The sequence below is a fragment of the Aegilops tauschii genome, chromosome 4 (genome assembly GCF_002575655.3).
Source record: "Aegilops tauschii subsp. strangulata cultivar AL8/78 chromosome 4, Aet v6.0, whole genome shotgun sequence".
NCBI classification, from domain to species: Eukaryota; Viridiplantae; Streptophyta; class Magnoliopsida; order Poales; family Poaceae; genus Aegilops; species Aegilops tauschii.
The window spans coordinates 490,765,133-490,784,703 of record NC_053038.3 but is presented as its reverse complement, the minus strand read 5'-3'; the positions used below and the strand labels follow the sequence as shown (position 1 = coordinate 490,784,703).

The 19,571-nt window shown below is 46.4% G+C and overlaps 3 protein-coding genes across 4 annotated transcripts; 1 reads left to right on the top strand and 2 right to left on the bottom strand.

Moving 5' to 3' along the window:
• The first annotated feature begins 3,603 nt into the window (after window positions 1-3,603).
• Window positions 3,604-10,743, top strand: LOC109772195 (uncharacterized). 2 transcript variants are annotated; one of them, XM_045228007.2, is made up of 9 exons: window positions 3,604-5,005; window positions 5,095-5,147; window positions 7,563-7,622; window positions 8,304-8,381; window positions 8,712-8,841; window positions 9,073-9,125; window positions 9,615-9,779; window positions 9,883-10,041; window positions 10,254-10,743. In XM_045228007.2, exons 1-8 carry the CDS (start codon window positions 4,741-4,743, stop codon window positions 10,027-10,029), a joined length of 951 nt encoding a protein of 316 aa, XP_045083942.1. In that variant the 5' UTR covers window positions 3,604-4,740; the 3' UTR covers window positions 10,030-10,041; window positions 10,254-10,743. The 2 variants fall into 2 exon arrangements, with proteins under 2 accessions (XP_045083942.1, XP_040243500.1); XM_040387566.3 differs by having other exon boundaries at window positions 9,883-10,743.
• A 159-nt stretch (window positions 10,744-10,902) lies between these two features.
• Window positions 10,903-14,068, bottom strand: LOC120963119 (flavonol 3-sulfotransferase-like). The gene is made up of 3 exons (XM_040387567.3): window positions 13,382-14,068; window positions 12,404-12,499; window positions 10,903-12,301 (listed from the first exon to the last, which is right to left on the bottom strand). Exon 3 carries the CDS (start codon window positions 11,773-11,775, stop codon window positions 10,963-10,965), a length of 813 nt encoding a protein of 270 aa, XP_040243501.1. The 5' UTR covers window positions 11,776-12,301; window positions 12,404-12,499; window positions 13,382-14,068; the 3' UTR covers window positions 10,903-10,962.
• A 122-nt stretch (window positions 14,069-14,190) lies between these two features.
• LOC109772167 (uncharacterized) lies at window positions 14,191-18,026 on the bottom strand. The gene is made up of 2 exons (XM_073497118.1): window positions 17,666-18,026; window positions 14,191-16,903 (listed from the first exon to the last, which is right to left on the bottom strand). The coding sequence occupies exon 2, from the start codon at window positions 16,772-16,774 to the stop codon at window positions 14,489-14,491; it is 2,286 nt and encodes a 761-aa protein (XP_073353219.1). The 5' UTR covers window positions 16,775-16,903; window positions 17,666-18,026; the 3' UTR covers window positions 14,191-14,488.
• Between the last annotated feature and the right edge of the window lie 1,545 nt (window positions 18,027-19,571).

The window sequence follows — 19,571 nt, the reverse complement described above, 5'->3', positions numbered from 1 at the left end:
CTTCTAACGCGCCCACTTGGACGCCCTCTCTGCATCAGACCTGTCGCTAGCCTCAGTCACAGCCCCAGTCGCAGGAACCTCCACATTGGCCAAGGCCGTCACCACGTCCATCGCCTAGATCAGTGGACTGTGCGTGATCAGTCTCCACGGCTAATGCCGCATGGTCACCAACTGCCGGAGGCGGAGGCTGTCTGCAATACCTCCCACGGCCACCACCCCGACCACCACGATGTCCACGGTAGCCACCTCTCTGGCGGTGATCCGGACCGGAGGCTCCCTCGACAAATCCACCTGGAGGGCCGAGAAACGGTCTCTCAGCAGACCCATCACTCTGCCAGGCATAACCACGACCTCCTCCCATGGATGAGGAACCACGATGTTGTCCATCTCCATACGCATCATAACCATCGTCCCCCCACTGGCCTCGGGGCGGATCATAGGACTCTCTAGTGTTCGAATTCTGCCTCGTCTGCGACGGTCCCGAACGGTTCTGAGCAGGCCTCGCGACGAAGTGAGGCGGAGGCGCGGCATGAGGCTGACCGCCAGTAGGCGTTGGCACAACCCCAAGGGCCGCACCACCCCGGCCTGCAGCAGCCACAACAGCCACGCCCGGCGCCTGAGGGCGAGGCCCTCCCCGACCCGCGGCCGGCTGCGCCACGGAAGCCGCACCTGGCGCCGGAGGCCTCAGCCCGCCCCTTCCGGCCACAGCTTGCAAGGGCACTTGCCCCGGCAGCCGAGCGCCCAAGTGGCCATTGCCACGACCCTGGGTGCCATGAGTCACACCACCACCCGCCGGCGGCCTCTGGCCAAGCGGCACCAGGGCACCACGCTCGGCACCCGCCGCCGGCGGCGGAGCAGCCCCGCCCCGACCTGCTGGAGCAGAGGCGGCGTGCTTCTTGGCTGGCGGCGCCACAGCCCCGCGGCCGGCCATGGCCTGTAGAGGTCGGATCCTCCTTGCCCGACCCGAACCACACGCCGGGAAGCCGCGAATCCCGCACCTAGGAACCCTAGCACCAGCAGAAGACGGCGCACGAGGGGAAGAACGATCGATCGCGTACGTGCATGGGAAAATGCTACGAGTAGGAATAAGGTCCGGTACAGCCTGGGCCACATACCCATCTGACCCTGGCCCATCCCCTCGCGGACCCGGCTCCCTCCGAGCCGGCCCAACGCTGCCCAGCAAGCGATTCAAACGCTGCGATCGCATCTCGGAGATCCCGATCGCCGGAACGGCCATCACGGTCGCCGCCGACACCGGACGAACGTCCCTCCGCTTCGCATTCTTCCTTTTCTTAACAGTAATCCACGACTCCGGCCTAATCATATCAAAAAGCGTAAGATTTGGAAGACTCACCTTAGGGAGGAGACCCTTCCAAGGTCTGAGCGCCGTCGCCGCCGTTCTCCGATGAACTACGCGTCGGATCATCTCTTTCTTCTCGCCCGCGTGAAGTCCGATTCATGCCGGATCGTCCGATGGCAGAACACGGTCGATCGTCGTTGCCACTTCGTCTTCGTTATAACCTGAATTAAAAAACTCACAAATGATATCTGAAGGCGTCGGTGACGGCGGAGAATCCGCCGGGGTCGCATCCCCATCGTCGTCCGCGTCGTCCTCGTCGGATTCGGCAAGAGCCCAAAACCGGCCGCCGAAGCGCCGGCGATCGCCGGCGGCAATGGACGGCGCCGGCGCGGTCGCGTGCACCGTCGTCCGCCCTGTCGCCCGCCCTGTCGCCCCCATCTTCACGAGCAATATTACTCTACATAATTGTTATACTCGCGGTGGCGCTGCGTAAGTCGGCCATGAAGCATTACCTCGGCAACGACGTGTGAGCTAGGGTTACGGTTCGGTTTCTTAGCATGTAATCTTTCGGTAGTCCTTTCAGTTGTGTTTGATAAACTCGTCTCAGTTTGTGTGCATTGTTTGTGATGAACTGCCACGTGATCTCGAACAAATTCTCGCGCGAAATAATTTTTTGAATTATCGAGTACCGTTGAGGGGATATGTTTCGGCTGAAGCTTTTGCAGCCCGTAAAACCAGTTTCGGGGGTACCGCAAACTGGTTTTACGGTTTGGGGTTTTTAATGGATCTGCTAGAGATGCTCTAAGCGGTAGGTTACGGCAGCCGCGTGTCGATCATGCGTTGTTAGTAAAGGCGTCACTATTGAGAGTTTTGACTAGCCAAAAGGACCAGTCGATGAGATAACGTTTAACACGATGATACGAAGAATTGATGGAACAACTGCACGATTTAAACTTGAAATACAAACAGATGTTGATAAATGGAGACGGTCTGAGGGGCGAAGTGCTTTCGCTGAAAAGACAACACCAGTAAAACATAATCCCTGACTTGATGCTCCCCTTCTTAGCGAAGGAAATTAGCAACTTTCTACTACCTCAATAAGGCCAAGGGGCGAGGGGAAGGAGCTCTGATGTCTGGTTCCTGGGTTGCGCTTGCACCAGATCAAGATTAAGAGGACGCAAATGGAATGGATATGCGAAATTACTTCACACACGAAAGATGCTGGGACGATCCTTACACGATGGCTAATCCAACAGCTTTCTGCAGTTTGGTCTTTCACATGGATGCCAAGATATGCAGCGATGTGCATGTATCCTGTGTGAAGTGTCTTGCGTGTATAGTGTGTGAAATATCATGCGTGTAGCAACGTTCATGGATAAGGTGGGAGAGTGATTATTACTTAGTGTGAATCTTCAAGCATCGGAGCGGTCTAGATTCCATGACCATCTGGATCCGAAACTCAAATTGATTATCCGCTTCGTCAAGGACCAAGAGCATGGTACGCAAAACTTGACAAAAGCCTAGTGTCATTCAGGTTTGAGAGAAGCCCACTTGAGCATGCTGTCTACAAGAGAATTATTGGTGATACAAGTCTCCTGGGTGGTTTATATGTGGATGACTTGATTATCACAGGAACGAGCACTGCTAAAATTGCAAAATTCAAGATGCATATGAAGCAATTATTCAGCATGTACCGTTGAGGATTGAGGTAAAACAGAAAGATGAAGAAATTTTCTTGTGTCAATCATCTTATGTAGCAAAAATAATAGAGAAATGTGGGCTTGCAACTTGCAACCCGTCACAGACGAGCAATGCTACACATACGAAGAGTTGTGTTTAATTTTACGTAATTACCCACTTGGCAATCTGTGGTTGGAAGTAGGGGGAGGAGCCCCCCCCCCCCCCCCCCCCCCTCTGAAATTCAGGGGGGAATTAGTGAAGAAAAGTGACGTAAAACTTTACGTAGCTATTCGTAGGTGTAGGATTATGGCGTCAGAGACACCGATGGAAGCGAGGTTCGAGTTGAGTAAATCAAGCAAGAGTCCTCTGGTTGATAAGACAGACTACTACAGTGTAGTTGGAAGCCTTCGATATTTGGTGAATACAAGACCATACATAGCTTATGTGGTAGCAATTGTGAGTCGCTACATGGAAACACCAACTGAGAAACATATGGTTGCAGTGAAGCAAATCTTGAGGTGTGTCCATGGTACAATTAATTTTGGATATCATTAAACCCATTAAGCTACGTATGAAGGGCGACCAACCAGCTATGCCACGTGGCGCAAGCTGATTGGCCGCGGTGAGAAATCTTTTGGACTTTTTTAGATGAAGGTGTGGATTGTTTTTTAAATGTATTTTTTTTAAGATGAAGGTGAGGACCTCTGGTATTTTTTAAATGAAGGGTTATGCAAAGTGGCACTCGCTGGTAGGCTTCGGAGGTAATTTTTCCTTTTTACTTTTTTTTAGATGAAGGTGAGGATTTTTTCTAAGATGATTTTTTAGACGGAGGTGAGGACTCTGTATTTTTTTTAAATGAAAACGTGTGCGCAACTTTATGTGAGAAAGGGCTTGGAAAATTATAGGCTTGTGGGCTATAGCAATAGTGACATGGCTGCAGAAGTTGATGACGGGAAGAGCACTACTGGCACTATATTTTTCTTAGTCGGTAACTTGGGGATCTCAGAAGCAAAGGACGATAGCATTACCATCATCTGAAGACTGAAGCGGAATACATTTCTGCTACTACGGCAGCTTGTCAAGGCATTAGGCTTGCATGCCTGCTTAATGAATTGAAAATGCAATCAGATGACAAGGTTACCCTCAGGGTGGACAACAAATCAGCAACTGCATTATGCAAGAATTCGGTTTATCGCGACAGAAGCGGACCACATCGACACAAGGTACCACTTCATACATGAGTGCGTGTGTGGAAGATGGTAAAATCGAGGTGGAGTACGTCACAACTAAAGATGATCGGTTAGCGGATATTCTCACTAAACCCCTCGGCAGACTCAAGTTCCTGAAAATAAGAGAGCGAATCGGCATACAAAATATATCAAAGATAGGCAACACGATTAGGGCGTGAAATGTTGCAAATAATCATGTTGGCTGGCAGGTGCATCTAGCAGTGAACTGATTGCTGGGAATATCTAACATGCATGTCGGCAGGGCACAAATATCTGAAGAGAAGAAATATCCTGATATAGGAAGTCGGCAAGGCTGCGTACTTACCACTTATAGTATTAGCTTCTAGCAATATGTGTGCTGGCTGTTCACGTGCAGCTCAATGCCACCTTGTATTCTCGATCCTATATAAGGATTGGAGTCCTCCTCGTGCAGCTGCTCCGGTCCTCTTGGTTTGATCTCGGGACAGCTAACTACATTTAGCTAACACTAACAAGGAGTCGAGCCCCAGCTCTATCTATCCCGCACCAGCAATGCCGGCCACCATGCCGCTAACCTTGTCGCTGCCCCGCCTCCTCCTCCTCCACCGCCGCCGCCACGCCAAGGTCCAGCAGCCGCGCTCCCTCGCGCGGCTCCGTTGCGCCCCCGACGAGGTCGCGGCCACGACCGCCGAGCAGCGGCAGGGGGAGGGGGAGGAGGAGGAGTTGGTGCTCCTCGCCTCCTACCGCACCGCCTTCAACGAGGTCATCATGGTCATCGACTCGCCCTCCAACCGCTACCTCGTCCTCGACCCCACCCGTACGTATCACCGGTTGCTCGCGGATTTGGATCGTGTTGGTTTCTTGAATCCAGTGAGTTCGAGCTCCATGTTTGGCTGTCTCGTGCAGGCAACGTCCACAGCATTCTCCCCAAGAAGGGCGCCTGGACCAATTCCTACTGGGTACTAATCTAACCAGAATTTAGATGAGCCGACATTTAGATTACTGCTCTACATCCATCATTTGAGTACCTCGTAGAGCTTTTTTCTTTTTTCTTTTTTGGACAAAACGTATGACGGTAGAGCTGTTTTTTAACATGGCCTCCTTAATAGAGGGCATAGAATATCTGAACAGTTGAGATAATTAAGGTGGTGTTTGGTTCTCTAGTCTTAGGACTTTTTCTAGTCCCTAGGACTTTTTGAAAAAGACTCTTAAGAAGGTGCTTTTAAGGACTTTTAGCAAAAAGTCCCACCTTGCTTGGTTTGCTAGGGACTTTTTCTAATCCCAACACAAAAAAGTCCTTGAAACCAAACACCCCCTAACATGTGTAAATATATTTGTCTTAGCCAGTCATCTCCTCAGGCCCTAAGGAAACACCCCCATTTCCAAAAAGGAAAACGAAAACGCCCCCTAATCGCATGGTCCAGGCCAAATAAGGAAACCTACTAACGTGTTTTCTTTACCATTTTTGTAGAAGTAATTACCCATATATCTTCCACACGAAATTAAAATATTGAGCGATATTTGTGGATGGAGATTCAACTGCCTTGTTCACTATAAATCGAACGGTTCTACCGGTTTTTACTAGTTTGATGATGGGATAGTCGATATGCTTAAAAACCACTAAGGCTAGTTTTAGCTTTTCTCCTTTGATGTATGGTACGGTCCGGTTTCTATAATATATATCAAGTACATTGATGTTTCCTAACTGAATTAAACCAACGAAAGTCAATTTGAGAGACATTTATGTTTAAACTTTAGGTTGCTTTTGTTTTTTGTTTCAAAATTTCAAAGTGTCCAGTCCTACTCGGAAGGGGAAATTTTGAGATTGACGAGGTCATCCTGGTTCTCATGGCGTTATTTCGCCGGTCACGGCATGTTGAACGATATAGGTTGTGTAGCCATACCCCTCTCCGTAAACCCACAATAGCCGCCACCGCTCCACCTGCTCCCCGCCGACAAAGCCACGAGTCCCCTCCTCCTCCGGTGCGGAGTGACTCATATATGTGTTGCGGCATTAAAGTTAGGTCTCTTAGGGTTAAGAGTTTTGTTCCCTAATAACGGCATTGTGGTGGTCCACCTTGATACACCTTGTTGGTGACGGTCATGTTGGCACCATAGAGGAGGTCGGTGGATCATGTAGTCACTGCTCTCCTAGAGTGTTGTGCCTTGGCGTTAAGTTCTAGTCCACACCTTCTTGTTGTTTCTTTACCAACATCTTTCTAGTTCATATTAATTTCAATTATTTTTATCTATTTATACTAATCATCATGAATTATCAAATATATGGAGCTAAATACAAGTTGAAAATTAGAGTCAATGTTTGTATTTAAAAAAGTTAGGGCATTTTTAAGACATTTTAAAACAACACATAGTTGCATTTTATCAGTCTCAAAACAGATGAAATACCATCCTCGGACCATCCCAAATCGTTTGACCAGCGTTGCGCATTTTGCATCCACACCGTAAATCTAGATTAATCTTGATTGAAATTTTAATTTTCAAAAGAAATTACCTGCAATCACATCAGATAAAAATAGTGAAAAATTGTAAAATAGGAAAATAGCAAAAACACAATACAAAGTTTTGAACTCACAACCTAACCAAAGGCTCAATACTAGGAGAGCGTGACATTTCCAATGTTTTTCCTGGCAATTCTAATTGTATAGGGGGTGACAGTTTCTTCGGAACAGCATGGCATTTTTTTGGAGGATGGTGGTTTTGAGTCTTCATTCCAGAAAATGCCATGTTGTTTTAAAGAAACTACCACACCCAACCAATTAAAACTGCCATCAAAACGTTCACAAATGTTACCCCCTCCCAGCGAACGGTCGCCAGATAAGAGGGTCTATGGACAAAGCGTGCTAACCGGTATGAATACATAATTGTTATAAGCATATTACCGAGCACCTAGTAGGCTGTAGGCCTTAGGAATTTATGCTCGATGCTTCCAGTAGGTCTGTTACTCTGTTAGCATTATAAATGTACCCCTACGTTTTCGGTATGACAACAGAAAAGTTGTTTTAAGAACCATCGCACGAAAAATATGTTTTATTGCACAGAAAAAGTTTTAATCAGCTTCCAACACTGCTCATTGCTGGCATCATCATTCATCGCCAGTTGGCCGTGCAATGTAAGGGTTTAATTTCTTAATGAAGGCATCATATATACTCCCTCCGTTTCAAATTACTCGTCGCACAAATGGATGTATCTAGAACTAAAATACATCTAGATACATCCACACCTGCGACAAGTAATTCGGAACGGAGGGAGTATTATTCTTTCACCTCTTGTATTTACATAGTACAATTTTTCTTTCCCTCAAAGCGGCCACTGAATGTAAATTCTTATAACCCGTTTTGTTTTTTATCATTCAGGATGAGTGTGTCAGCCTACCTACCGTTGTTCCACGCGGCCCTGTTGCACTTCTAGGTTTGGTAAATCCATTCTCTGACATTTCTTAGCCATGCTCCTGTTCTATACATGTCATTATTTCTGCGAAGTGAAAGTGATTTTGTGAGATCGGGCTTACATGATCTCGGGTGAACAGTAAAATCCAGAAAATAGTTTTAAAAAACTGTTGTTTTACCGAAAGTGTCGTTCTGCTCCCGAGCTCAAATGAGCTTGGTTAACAGTAAAATAAAAATATATGATTTTTTTTGTGACAAACATTGACAAAAGTTTCAAGTGCTTGCAAAAATTCATCATGGAATCACATTCCTGTAAGGCGTGGCAAAAAAAAATTCAGTGCTCCAAAATGCTTTTGAAAGTAGCATTTTCAGAGTATAGATTTTTTTTTTGGGCCACGGCTTCTAGGAATATGATTCCACGATGAATTTTTGGCAGCACGTGAAACTTTTGGCAATGTTTGTCACAAAAAAAGGATTTTTTTGAAAAAAAAAAATCGATTTTAAACTCTGCGTCCTTGTTTTACGCACTACTTCAGTATTCAACCAGTTGCAACGAGTTTGTGTAAGGTATTGTACATTACAATTCCTAGAAAGAGCATTAGGTGATCTACTTAGACAAGGAACCGTCGTAGCGGTCCTTACTTAAATAATTAGCTATTCACACCTCTTGCAGATGTGATTCGTTTCTTCTCTACATGCTTCTTTCAGGGTGCTGGGACAGCAGCACATATGATGCTGGAAGTTTGGCCTTGGATACAACTTATCGGATGGGAGATTGATCCGACGGTGAAAACTGTTATCACTGTCCTTTCATGTGTTTACTGAATACATGACTGAATGTCTGGAGAATTTTACCAATTTCAGTTATACGGTAGTCTTGGAAACTGCTCAGAAGAGCGTTACTTTTTTGTAATGTTTTTGGGGCTTTTTTGGGTAATGTTGGTTATGCTATTTCAAGAAAACATCCATTATCATTATTCTGTGATTGGTTATGCAATTACAACTATTCATGTTTTTCAGCCTTATTTTTTTGTTTTATGCTTTTCCTGATCATACAGCCATCTATTTACATTTTCATAACTGAAAACCCTGAAAAACTATATCGTTTCATGACAGGTAATTGAATTGTCAAGGGATTATTTTGGTATGTCCACTTTAGAGAAGACCACGGAACTAGGTGGTTCACTTTCAGTGCATATTGGCGATGCACTTTCCCCATCGGCTACAGTCGAAGGAGGATTTGCTGGTGAACATTTTATCTGATGCAAACATAATGCATGTTTTACTGCCTTCTTGGAATTTAATTATGGCAAGCTCTCTAGTGATCAGTTTTCAATGATTATCTGTAGTAAATTTAGACTCTGTGTGATAAAAATTGGTGATAGAATACATATAATTGGCTTTTCAGAGGCTTTAAAGTTTTTAGTTTCGGGAACTGGCTTGCTCATGCCTGACGGTACCTAGCTCATGTCTGCAGGTATTGTTGTTGATTTATTTGCTGATGGAGAAGTCTTACCTCAGCTACAGGAAGTAAATATCTCCCTTGCCATTCCTTTTTAGTTCATTTGTTATTATTCTGCATGTATTTCTACCATGGCTAGCATTTAGAGTTTGTACTTTTCACTATTATCATTGTCTGGTGCTCCTTGCATAACACGACAGAACCATATGGTGGTATGGTCTGCATGTGTGAGTCACCATAGCTCCACCACAAATATCTTCATGGTGGTTACAAATTTGAACTGTTAGCATGTTGTATAAATGAATGCTCATACTCTGTTCGGTCTGGTATGTAATTGGCATTGAAAAACTTTCCAGCATAAATGCAAATGCATAAAAAATTAAAAATGAAATGATCTCTATAACAGAATTAGAGGAACTGTAGTACATAAAGATTTTGCATATTTCTACAAACAGCACACCCGAGATTTGTAAATTGATGAATGGTACTTTTACAGAGTATTTACTTCATTTCGACGAACTTCCGCTGGCTCTAACGTGATGTCAACATTGTTGCAGGTTGACACTTGGTTAGAGATTGCGAAGAAGCTGATGCCCGATGGTCGAATCATGGTCAACTGCGGTGCGGGAGATGCCGCCGTATCTCTTGCTGCCGACGCGGATGTTTCCTCCTGGGTTCAGAATCCCACAATCAAGGCTCTATGCTCTGCATTTCCAGGGCAAGTAAGAATATTTTTTTTTTTTTACCAGACTACTGAACCTGTGTATTTTCGACTGCTGGTGCTAAATGATGTCATGCTGATGATACGACCCTACTATGTCGCAGCTAAACTGGAAGAGGCTTTCGGAGAAGGAGAGCGTAAACTACGTCGCGTTGACGGGTCCCCTTCCGGACCTGGAGGAGTGGTCAGCCTCGGTTCCGAGCGAGTTGAGCCTGAGAGTGAAACAATGGGTGCCTTGCAAGCTCGCGTGAGGATCGATCCATGTAAGTTTTCCTCTGGCTGCGCCTTGCTTGCTTCCACAACTTTGCATGTCTCCTTCCTCCACGGTCCTTTTCTGGTGAGTAGAAGCTTCAGTCAGTCGGCAGGTGCCGCACCCTGGAGCACGCTTGATTATTCGATGCACTAGTTCATCATGAGCCCATCTAACTCGTTGAACTATGTATATTGTTAATGGTTGACTTGTTGCTTGTTTAAGGTGTAGTTAAGGCCATCGATCTGCATTTGAAGAAGTGACATATCATATCAGCGCTCACATGTCCGAGGAAGGAATGGCAGTGGGGAAGGAACGAAGATGATATGGATCTGTCCGGCCCAAATTTATGTTCCTAGTTTGAAGAAGAGCAGAGCGAAGACCTGCCTGCATGTTGAATGGAACTCATGTGTCTACTCCTGAAATCGGGCGAGGGGAACTCCGGAACGCACCACGCTACAATTAATTTTTGTTATGTCCCGCTGATTAGTACTATCTCCGTATCAAAATATAAGATGTTTTTGCAGCTCAATTTAAACCGTAGAGATGTCTTGCATTTTGATACCCGAGGCAGTACATATACCATTCATCACCCCATTCCATGTCTTAGGCAGCGTGTCGCAAAGTGACAAGTTCATTGCCGTTGTGCAAAGGCTTTCGCTGGAGGTCGCTGTTCGTTAGTACCATTTGCTGACGGCTACACGTTACTTCTACACGATTGATCATCGCGCCGCGGTTGAGCTGGATGTATTGTTGTGGTTGCGTCTTCAGGTTCTTCTTACGCAGCTGTCGTGTTTGTTAGGCGCAAGAGTGAGTGAAATGCGTGCGATCCGTTTTTTCTGCGTCGCACAAGGCAGGCTGCTTTGCAAGATGCACCATCCACACTAGTCATGGAGATGCATTCATTCATCTAAATTGTTACTACTACGGTTTCTTACTTCTTGAACCAAATAACGATAACCCCTTTCCTGAAGAAGAACGCGTGCGGGAACTTGACAAAGACGGTCTTCTTGGCGCCGAGGCCCCTCGGCGTCTCGATGCTGCACAGCGTCACGATGTCCGCCGGCAGCCCCGCCGCCTCCTCGATCGCCGTGAACGGCACTCCGAGAATCCGCGCCAGCTCCCTGACGTTGCCGACCGGGTCGCGCAGCATCTCCTCGTACCGCAGGAAGAGGATCCTCTCCGGGCTGGCTCTGCTCGCCTGCCAGTAGCCGAGGACGTGGTCCCAGATGGGGCCGTTGGGGTGCTTGCCCTGGCACGCGTTCTCGAACAGGTCGGAGAACGCGTAGGTGCCGCCCTCTGCCGTCACCAAGCTTTCGTACAAGTGCCACAGCGAAATCAGCATATCCTTGGGCTTCCTGCAGGCGTGGACGATCTTGCAGTCTGGGCTGTGGGCGACAGGAGGGAGTGGTGGACGTGCGTGTTGATCAGCCTGGGCGACGGCAGCGCGTCCAGCTTGGTCTCCTGGCCGGCGCTGAAGAGGCTGTCGACCAGAGGGACGCAGTCGTGCGGGTTGAGGCGGAGCGCCGCTGGAAAGAGAGGACCCCGCCACCCACTGGTGGACCTGCCAGGCGCCCTGGTTCTGGCGCATCACCAGGCCTCCGCGCACGGTGATGGTAGGCATGGCGGAGATGACGTCCGCGTACTCTTCCGGCGGGGAGACGGCATGGTCATCACCGTCGCCGACGCCCTTGAAGGGGACCGGGCCGACGAGCGGGCAAGGGGATGCGCCTAGAGTGGCCGCCATGGTTGTATCAGCAATGCTAGTTAGCTAGCCACCCGGTCGATCTCCAACGAGTTGACGATGCTAATCAACGAGATAACAATGGCGCTAGATGCAATCCAGATTTGACATCAATCCACTTGAATGAAATGAAACCATTCAACAAGGAGAGTGCCGTGCTCCAGCCCTGGCTGGATTGCTGCCATTTCAAAATGAACGGCCACTAGATATGTGCCAATGTGCATGTGCTGTGTCTGCACATTTTTCAATTTGTTGGGCTCAAAGTTGAGCCTAGCCGTATGCAACAGTTTGGTACCAGCGTATAAGATGGACCACAGCAATTCATTCACTAACAAACCACAGCCACGCAATCCAATGCAGATCCCGAACCTCCATTAAGATGAATGGATGGGTACTCCTTTCATGGTTTACGGCAATCAGAAAGGAAAATAAAAAAGATAAAATCAGTAGCAACAGACGAACCGTGTCCGTGGGCAACCGAGACCGCATTCGACCGACTCTCGCAGTCAGGGCAGTCCATTCCAGCATCCTACAAGATTTCATATTCACATGATATAAAGAAAAAAGCAGATTTCATACTCACATCCCGGGAACATAAATGTTATTACAGAGAATCGATAACCAACCGTACCTGGATAACGCCTCGATCATGTCGTGCTCAGGCCGGAGATGCGCCATCCGTACTGTGAGCTCAACATCAGCCTTGCCAGGTTAACTTAGTCTTGCTCTGTTGCCGTCAAAATAGATGATGGTCTAGTTAGACCTGCCTCAACCTCTAACTGACAGTAAAATTATCGATGTAGGTCGTCGGAAATATAAGAGGCAACTAACACGGTACAAACACTTTGTAAGCACACAAGGTTTTCCACCCATTTTCCCGTTCAATTGCTTATTAATTTTTGCGCCTTTATGGTGAGTACGTGATAATGGAAAACTAGCCTTCATAAGACACACAGTAAGACATGACCTTACATATAGCTTGCTAAGCTTAAATCGGATAACAAAAAGACGAGAGACCGTTGGCGCAACATACTACTGTACCTAGGAAATATCTAAAGTCCCTTTAGTCGACATAGCTCCACCTGAGTTGTGCAAGCTCCCCCTACATATATGCAAAGCAGTATATCTGGAGCTAGATCAAGCACAAGCTCACATGTCCATCTCGACTTTGGGTAAAGGAAATGTGATGAATCTGGCTTTGCTTACATTCTTTCCTTTACGATAGAGATTCTTGTTCCTGGTGATATGGACCTAAAAGGGCTATTTCACCAGCAGCTCTTAAATGTTCTTCGAGTAAAGTTAAGGGGAATTTGCCAAAAAGGACATATTCCAATATCTTTACAATAAAAAATTATATAGGCTAGTTCAGCAGACGCGCTGTTTTACTAATAATGAAATAAATGCAAGTACACCAAGCCAAGCAAGGCACAAGTTTTTGCTAAGTCTAATAGTAACAGTAGTTCCAGCGGAAAAGTTTCACATCGACAGTAATACTATCTTATGCAGACATATACAATAGCTAAAGTATATTTTAAGACAAGGAAAACAGAAGAAAAGCAAACGATACTGTGCGAATGCAGGAAGACAGGAGAAAAATGACAGTTGGTACCTTGATTTTTCCCTGGGCTCAGTTATGATAAGAACCGATTTTGCTTCACTTAGCCATGCCAGGCCTGGCCACTCACTGTCAACAAAGGTCAACTGAGGTTGAAGAACCTTGCTTAGTTCCTCAGTTTCCACAACCACAATGACACCTCAGGATTGAACCATGCTTGATTGCTCACTCTCCACAAGTGTGCATCATCCATGAGGCTCACCAAGTAACTGGTTCTGCCTTCGATTGCTGCCAGACTCTTTTCTTTTGGAAACAGGAGGGTTGTACACCGCAGCTGTGGGGCATTGTAGACCGCGGCTGTGAGATCCAGAAAAGGCAATCTGTACATAATAAGCTGTGAATCTAATGTACATGTTTTTGCCCAGAAAAAAGGTTGTAGGTAAGCATTACCTGGACAGTCCGCATACCTGAAAACAAACAGCTGATATTCTGCAAAGAACTTTCTTCTTCATATGTCCAAATATTAATGCCATTCAGGATTTGGTTAACAGTACTCCCTCTGATCCATATTAATTATCACGGCTTTAGTACAAAGTTGTACTAAAGCTGCGATAATCAATATGGATCAGAGGGAGTAAAAGAATTAAAAAAAAACTCCGGAAAAGGGAAAAGCTTCGCTGACAATAAGGACAAAACAATACTGTAATACACTGTTCAGCCACAAATATCAGTACTGCTGGTAACAACCTGGAATAGGATGTTGGTGGAGTACCGATCCAAACCATCCATAATGGTAACCAAGTAAGTGGTATGTTGAGCAACCAGATAAAATAGCAAAACCTTCATCCTCATACAGCTAGAGATAAAACAACATATTGTAGAAGTATCAGCACTTCCAAGTTTTTGTGACATACAAAATGACTATGTCTCTAACTCACATTATGAGCATCACTGTTTAAGTTTTGAGATGACAAGACAGATGCCCAGATGCCATACAAGATAATTTAGGAATGGCTAGCCCCAGACCAACAACTGTATACAAAGGTGATAGTCAAAAGTAGTACAGGCTAGGAAACTATAGAAACTAGCAGATGTCAACAAATATTTGATTCAAAATGGCAGGTCAACAAAGGCATAACCGAGTCAGCATCACTGTTTTAATCAGCATTTAGAAGTTCCCTCTGCCTCCTTCACAGTTTCTGTGATTCCCTGAAGAAGTTCTTTAGAGATAGCAGCTGGATCTACCTCATAGCTATCTTTGGGGACATTTGGAGCTTCTTCCCCTGACATCCTGTAAAAGGGAACCTGGTGTGAAAACCGAAACATCTCTTCTTTTGGAATCCTCTTGATGACATCCTGGTCCTGATGATGCTGGAAAACTGTTCGAAATCCAGTAACCTTAATCAAGGGAATGACAGAAATTCCAATATCTTCATCATAATCATCCAGTACCTCAACCAGATCATAAACATGAAGCACACTATCAGGAGTATCTCCGCTCCAATCAGGGGACCAATTTCGGTACAAAGCCCAGATATCGCCTTTCCGTGGATAAATTTTGACCACCCCACGTGGACCTTTCTCCCATTTAATCTGGTGAGAGAACATGTTGATTATATCAATGGTTTCATATTTACCAATCCTGAAATCACCGCATGTCTTTATGAAGCCGGAAGAAGCCCAATTCAGTGGTCCAAACTCACTATTTGTCCTCGATGCGAGATAACTTATTTTGACCTTAAATGGAGTCAAGGAGATAACTTTCTGAATATATGCATAATAACGAGGCATACCATCTTCATCATCATATGAAGCCCAAATTTGATCACTCTGAAAAGATTCCTCGGTACGATCCTTGTCAAAATCATGGAAATCAGGATCAGGGACAGTATAGGAGAAAGTGTTGTCATCTTCATTTTCAGCATCTGCGCTATTAGCAGAACCATTCTCCTCTGGATCAGCACAGGCATCTTTGTTTGCAGTAGAATCATCTGATGCAAGACTTTCATTACCCTCAACATGTTTGTTAACCACATGTTTCTCGCTAGCTTTTCCATTAACTGTAACTTGGACTGGTTTACTTCTTATCTCCTTCACCTTCTCTCTCAAATCGCTCTTCATCTTGTCAATCAAAATGCTCCTAATATCCTTCTTAGAGAAAGTCCTAGTTACGCTGATCCGAGTAGAAGGCCTGGGTCTCCAATTGGGTATCACGCCATTAGCACCTTGAAACTCAAAGGCTCCACTGTTGGTTGAAAATGGTATAGTTCCACCTGGCGTTCCAACATAATTGGCCCATGCACCTGAGAGAATGGAGGAAGAACCAACTCCAGCATCTTTACCCACAGTTTTCATCTTCTTCCCAGATGCAACATCACCCATTCCATGGTTAACATTCTCGGACACATTTGCTTTCCTTTTTAGAGGATTGTGCTTCCTCTGAAGAGCTTCTTCCCTTCTTGCTGCAGCTTGTGCCTCCTCCCTCTCTCTCTTGACTTTCTCATACGTCTGATGAACCATATTAGCAGCTTGAGCACCAGCAGCAGATGATGCAGTAGCACTAGCTGGACCAGCTGTCCTTGAGAACAGACCCCACTGAAACTTTCTGCCAGTGCTTGCATCTTCAGTTGCACCGCGGATGTTTGAATCACGTACTGCCTGAACAACCTCAGGTGGTGGCATCGGCACCTCTTTTGCTATGAATGGCTCGCGGCAGCTAGGGCAAAGCAGATTGCGATTTAAATACTCTCTGAGGTATTCAAAATTCATCTTGCATTTGTTGCATGAGGTCCAAAATGTAGGTTGTGCTGCTGGAGGTGGAGCTGGAGCAGCAGCCTGATGGCGAGGAAGCGGGCGCTGTGGGGGTGGGGGTGGAGGCGGGCGCTGTGGGGGTGGGGGCGGGGGCGGGCGCTGACGCACTGCAGATGTTGCTGATCCTGTCTTTTCCTTGTTTGCACTTGCCTTGGAAGCGGGTGCTTTGGCTGCGAAATGTTCAAAGCCATTGGCTGCACTTGTCTTATTTGATTGAGATGTCTTCTGTTGCATTGCAATCAATTTCCTTTTTTGGTCAAACAGCGCTCTCTTGGTTTTGTCGGACAGCACCGTCCATGCCTCTTGAACCATCTGGAAAGCACCCTCAGCACCAACTGACTTGTTCTTGTCGGGATGGAGCTGGAGCACCAACTTCCTGTACTGCTTCTTCAGAGTTTCATCATCTGCCGACATGTCCACGGAAAGGATAGAGTACCAGTCCTTCCCACCAGCAATCTTCACCTCCGAAGTAAGGTAAACATCCAAGGTGGTGATCAGCTGCACAATACCTTCAAGATCCGGAAAGAGAGCCTTGGCCTTGAGGGCGAATTTCTTGGCCCCCTGCAGGTCCCTGGATTGGAACTTCCTCTCTGCAATTTCCTTCGCCCTAAGGGCCTCATCCTTGTTGCACTCCATTCCGTCACAGTTCAGAAAAGTACAAACAGCAGCCACGCTCTCGCTATGGATTCGAGAGAGACAACAGAGCGCCACAACACCTCCACCAATCAGCGCTGAGAGTGTGACCAAACAAGTACCTTCCAAGCCCTGCCCAAAAGGGATCAAATGTTACCAAAAATCATAGTATACAACTAATTGCAGCATAAAGATTTGTTGACAAATACAGTCCTCTCCAGCTTGACAGGAATTATAACTACACAAAACCAAACACCTCCCTAGAGTGCATGAACGACAAAGAGGATATGAAGGATCAACTGAAGATACATAATTTTGGTGCATAACTGGAATTATAACTACATCCAACTCAAAAATTGCCCTAGTGCCCAATGGGTGACAGCGGTGGATCTAGATGGTGCCTCCCCCCCCCCCCCCCCCCCCCCGGTGGGATTTAACTAGGAGAATCGCTGGATGAAAACAGCCAACTTATTCGCTTGTATTCAGTTTACACTGGTATTTCAGCAGGCAGTTGTAATTCAGTTCAAAAGAAAGCATCACGTCCGACAATTTTCCAGGATATTCCAACAATTTATAAACAGTTCATGAGCGGGACATCCAACTCAAAAATTGCCCTAGTGCCCAATGGGTGACAGCGGTGGATCTAGATGGTGCCCCCCCCCCCCCCCCCCACCCCGCCCCACCCCCCTGGTGGGATTTAACTAGGAGAATCGCTGGATGAAAACAGCCAACTTATTCGCTTGTATTCAGTTTACACTGGTATTTCAGCAGGCAGTTGTAATTTAGTTCAAAAGAAAGCATCAAGTCCGACAATTTTCCAGGATATTCCAACAATTGTATAAACAGTTCATGAACGGGAAATCAAACTAGCACTGTGGAGCACCGAATCTGCACCTAATCACACCGAGAGAGGAAGAAATCTGCAGACGCTGAAGAGGTCCGTCGCTCTGAATGGATATGGCGGCGGCGGTAGCGGCGGGGAAGCACGGAAAGGGTAGACGGCCGCGCCGGCGGCGGAGAAGCGCGATGAGGAGGCGCCCGCGACAGATACCCGACGCGGGGGGAGAAGCGAAGGGGATATATGGGTGGCAGCGGCGGGGAAGCAGAGGACGGAGAGGCGGCGGCCTCGGCACGACCCGCCGGCGGCGGCGAGCAAGCACGGGACGAGCCCCGTGTTTATGCCCGGAAAAAAATGGGGACGGGGAACAGTGTTTTGTTTTTTGAGATTTGATTTTGACTGGATTTCGACGATTTGCCTTCGTTTACTTTGCAACATATATATATCTTGCCCTAGCTTTTCTTGTCAATTGTTCCTCTCGATTTAGCGTGAAAAGACGAAAATACCCTTGCCCTAGGTTTTCTCGTTGATTCCATATGTAAAGACCAAAATGCCCCTGTCCCCTTTTTGTCCTAGCCTTTCTTCTTCGTCGGATTCAGATGCAAGGACCAAAATGCCCTTTGCCCTAGCTTTCTTGGGGGTTCGTATACAAAGACTGAAACGCCCTTGCCCTCTCACCCCCCACCAACCGCATAACACCGCCGGCCTTAGCTTGTTATATAGATGGGCTTTAGGCCCATAAAACAATTTCAGAAAAAACTCTAAAGGCCCATGTAGGTGTCATGACTAGGTGGTGAAAAGTTTAATACTCCCCGAGGGGTGGATGAAGCTTTAGACCTTCTTAAGATCTTGCTCAGTTGAGGTGGATTTGAAGGGAATTGAGAGGAATTAAATCCCAAGAGGTCTAAATCTCTCTAATTCCCCTTCAATCCTCTTCAATCCCCTTGAGAGAAGGTTTAACTGAACAACGCCTACAAGAGATTCTCTTCTATATGCTATTGGAGCATGAGAATAAAAGTGGTTCATGCGTGCCCCTCCTCCGCCACCCGTCTCACCTCGCTCGTGTCGTGTTTCATGAATGAGTCGAGCTCAAACCTATGTCATGCGTGTGTTATTTTTTGCCGGTTAGGAACGGAAATTTATTTAGTACTCCATTCGTGCTATAATGTAAGACATTTTTTGACACTACACTAGAATAAAAAATGTCTTACATTATGGGACGACGGGGGTAATTAATTACATTATGAGACGCCGGATCATGAATTGTTGTCGACTCTGAGCATGGTCGAGCCCACGTCTCCCTACCATGACCCTAATATATTGAAGGCATCAGCAACCCTAGCAGTCACCCAGATCAGATCGCATTTGCCTCCTCGCACACAACCCACCGGCGTTCCACTCCTTGTTGCTGCTTCCGGTGATCCCATCCCCACCCATCACGTGCACGGCTATACGGGAGAGCAGGCCTCCAGACCCGTGTCCTTTGCGATCCTGCACTAGGAGAAGGGATTAGGTTTTTGGGGAGCGTCTCATACGCGGCTGCTCGCCATTGTTCGTCTTTGGCCGTTACTTCGATTACGTCATTGTCCTCCTTGACATCATCATAAGGCTGACCGAGTAAGAGAAGAAGGGTGCCGAGGATACTGTCACCGTCGCGTCTATGACTTGGCCGTTAGGAGGGTATGATATGTTCATCTCCCTCATGTTTATTTCTGTGTTGGACGTACTAGCTATTTACGTAGATGTATCTGTTATATACGCAACACATGCTTACATGATAAAATATTAATATGAGTTTAACAATGTCAATGACATGTTCATAATTTATTCATGAATAAATCAATCCAAAAATCAATAACTTATCCATCATAGCCGTCACCGTGTCTCAATGTCAATTTGACACGTTTCCCCTTTTGATCCCTTCCCATCGGGGAGTTATGCTAGATGCTCTAATCCTTTTAT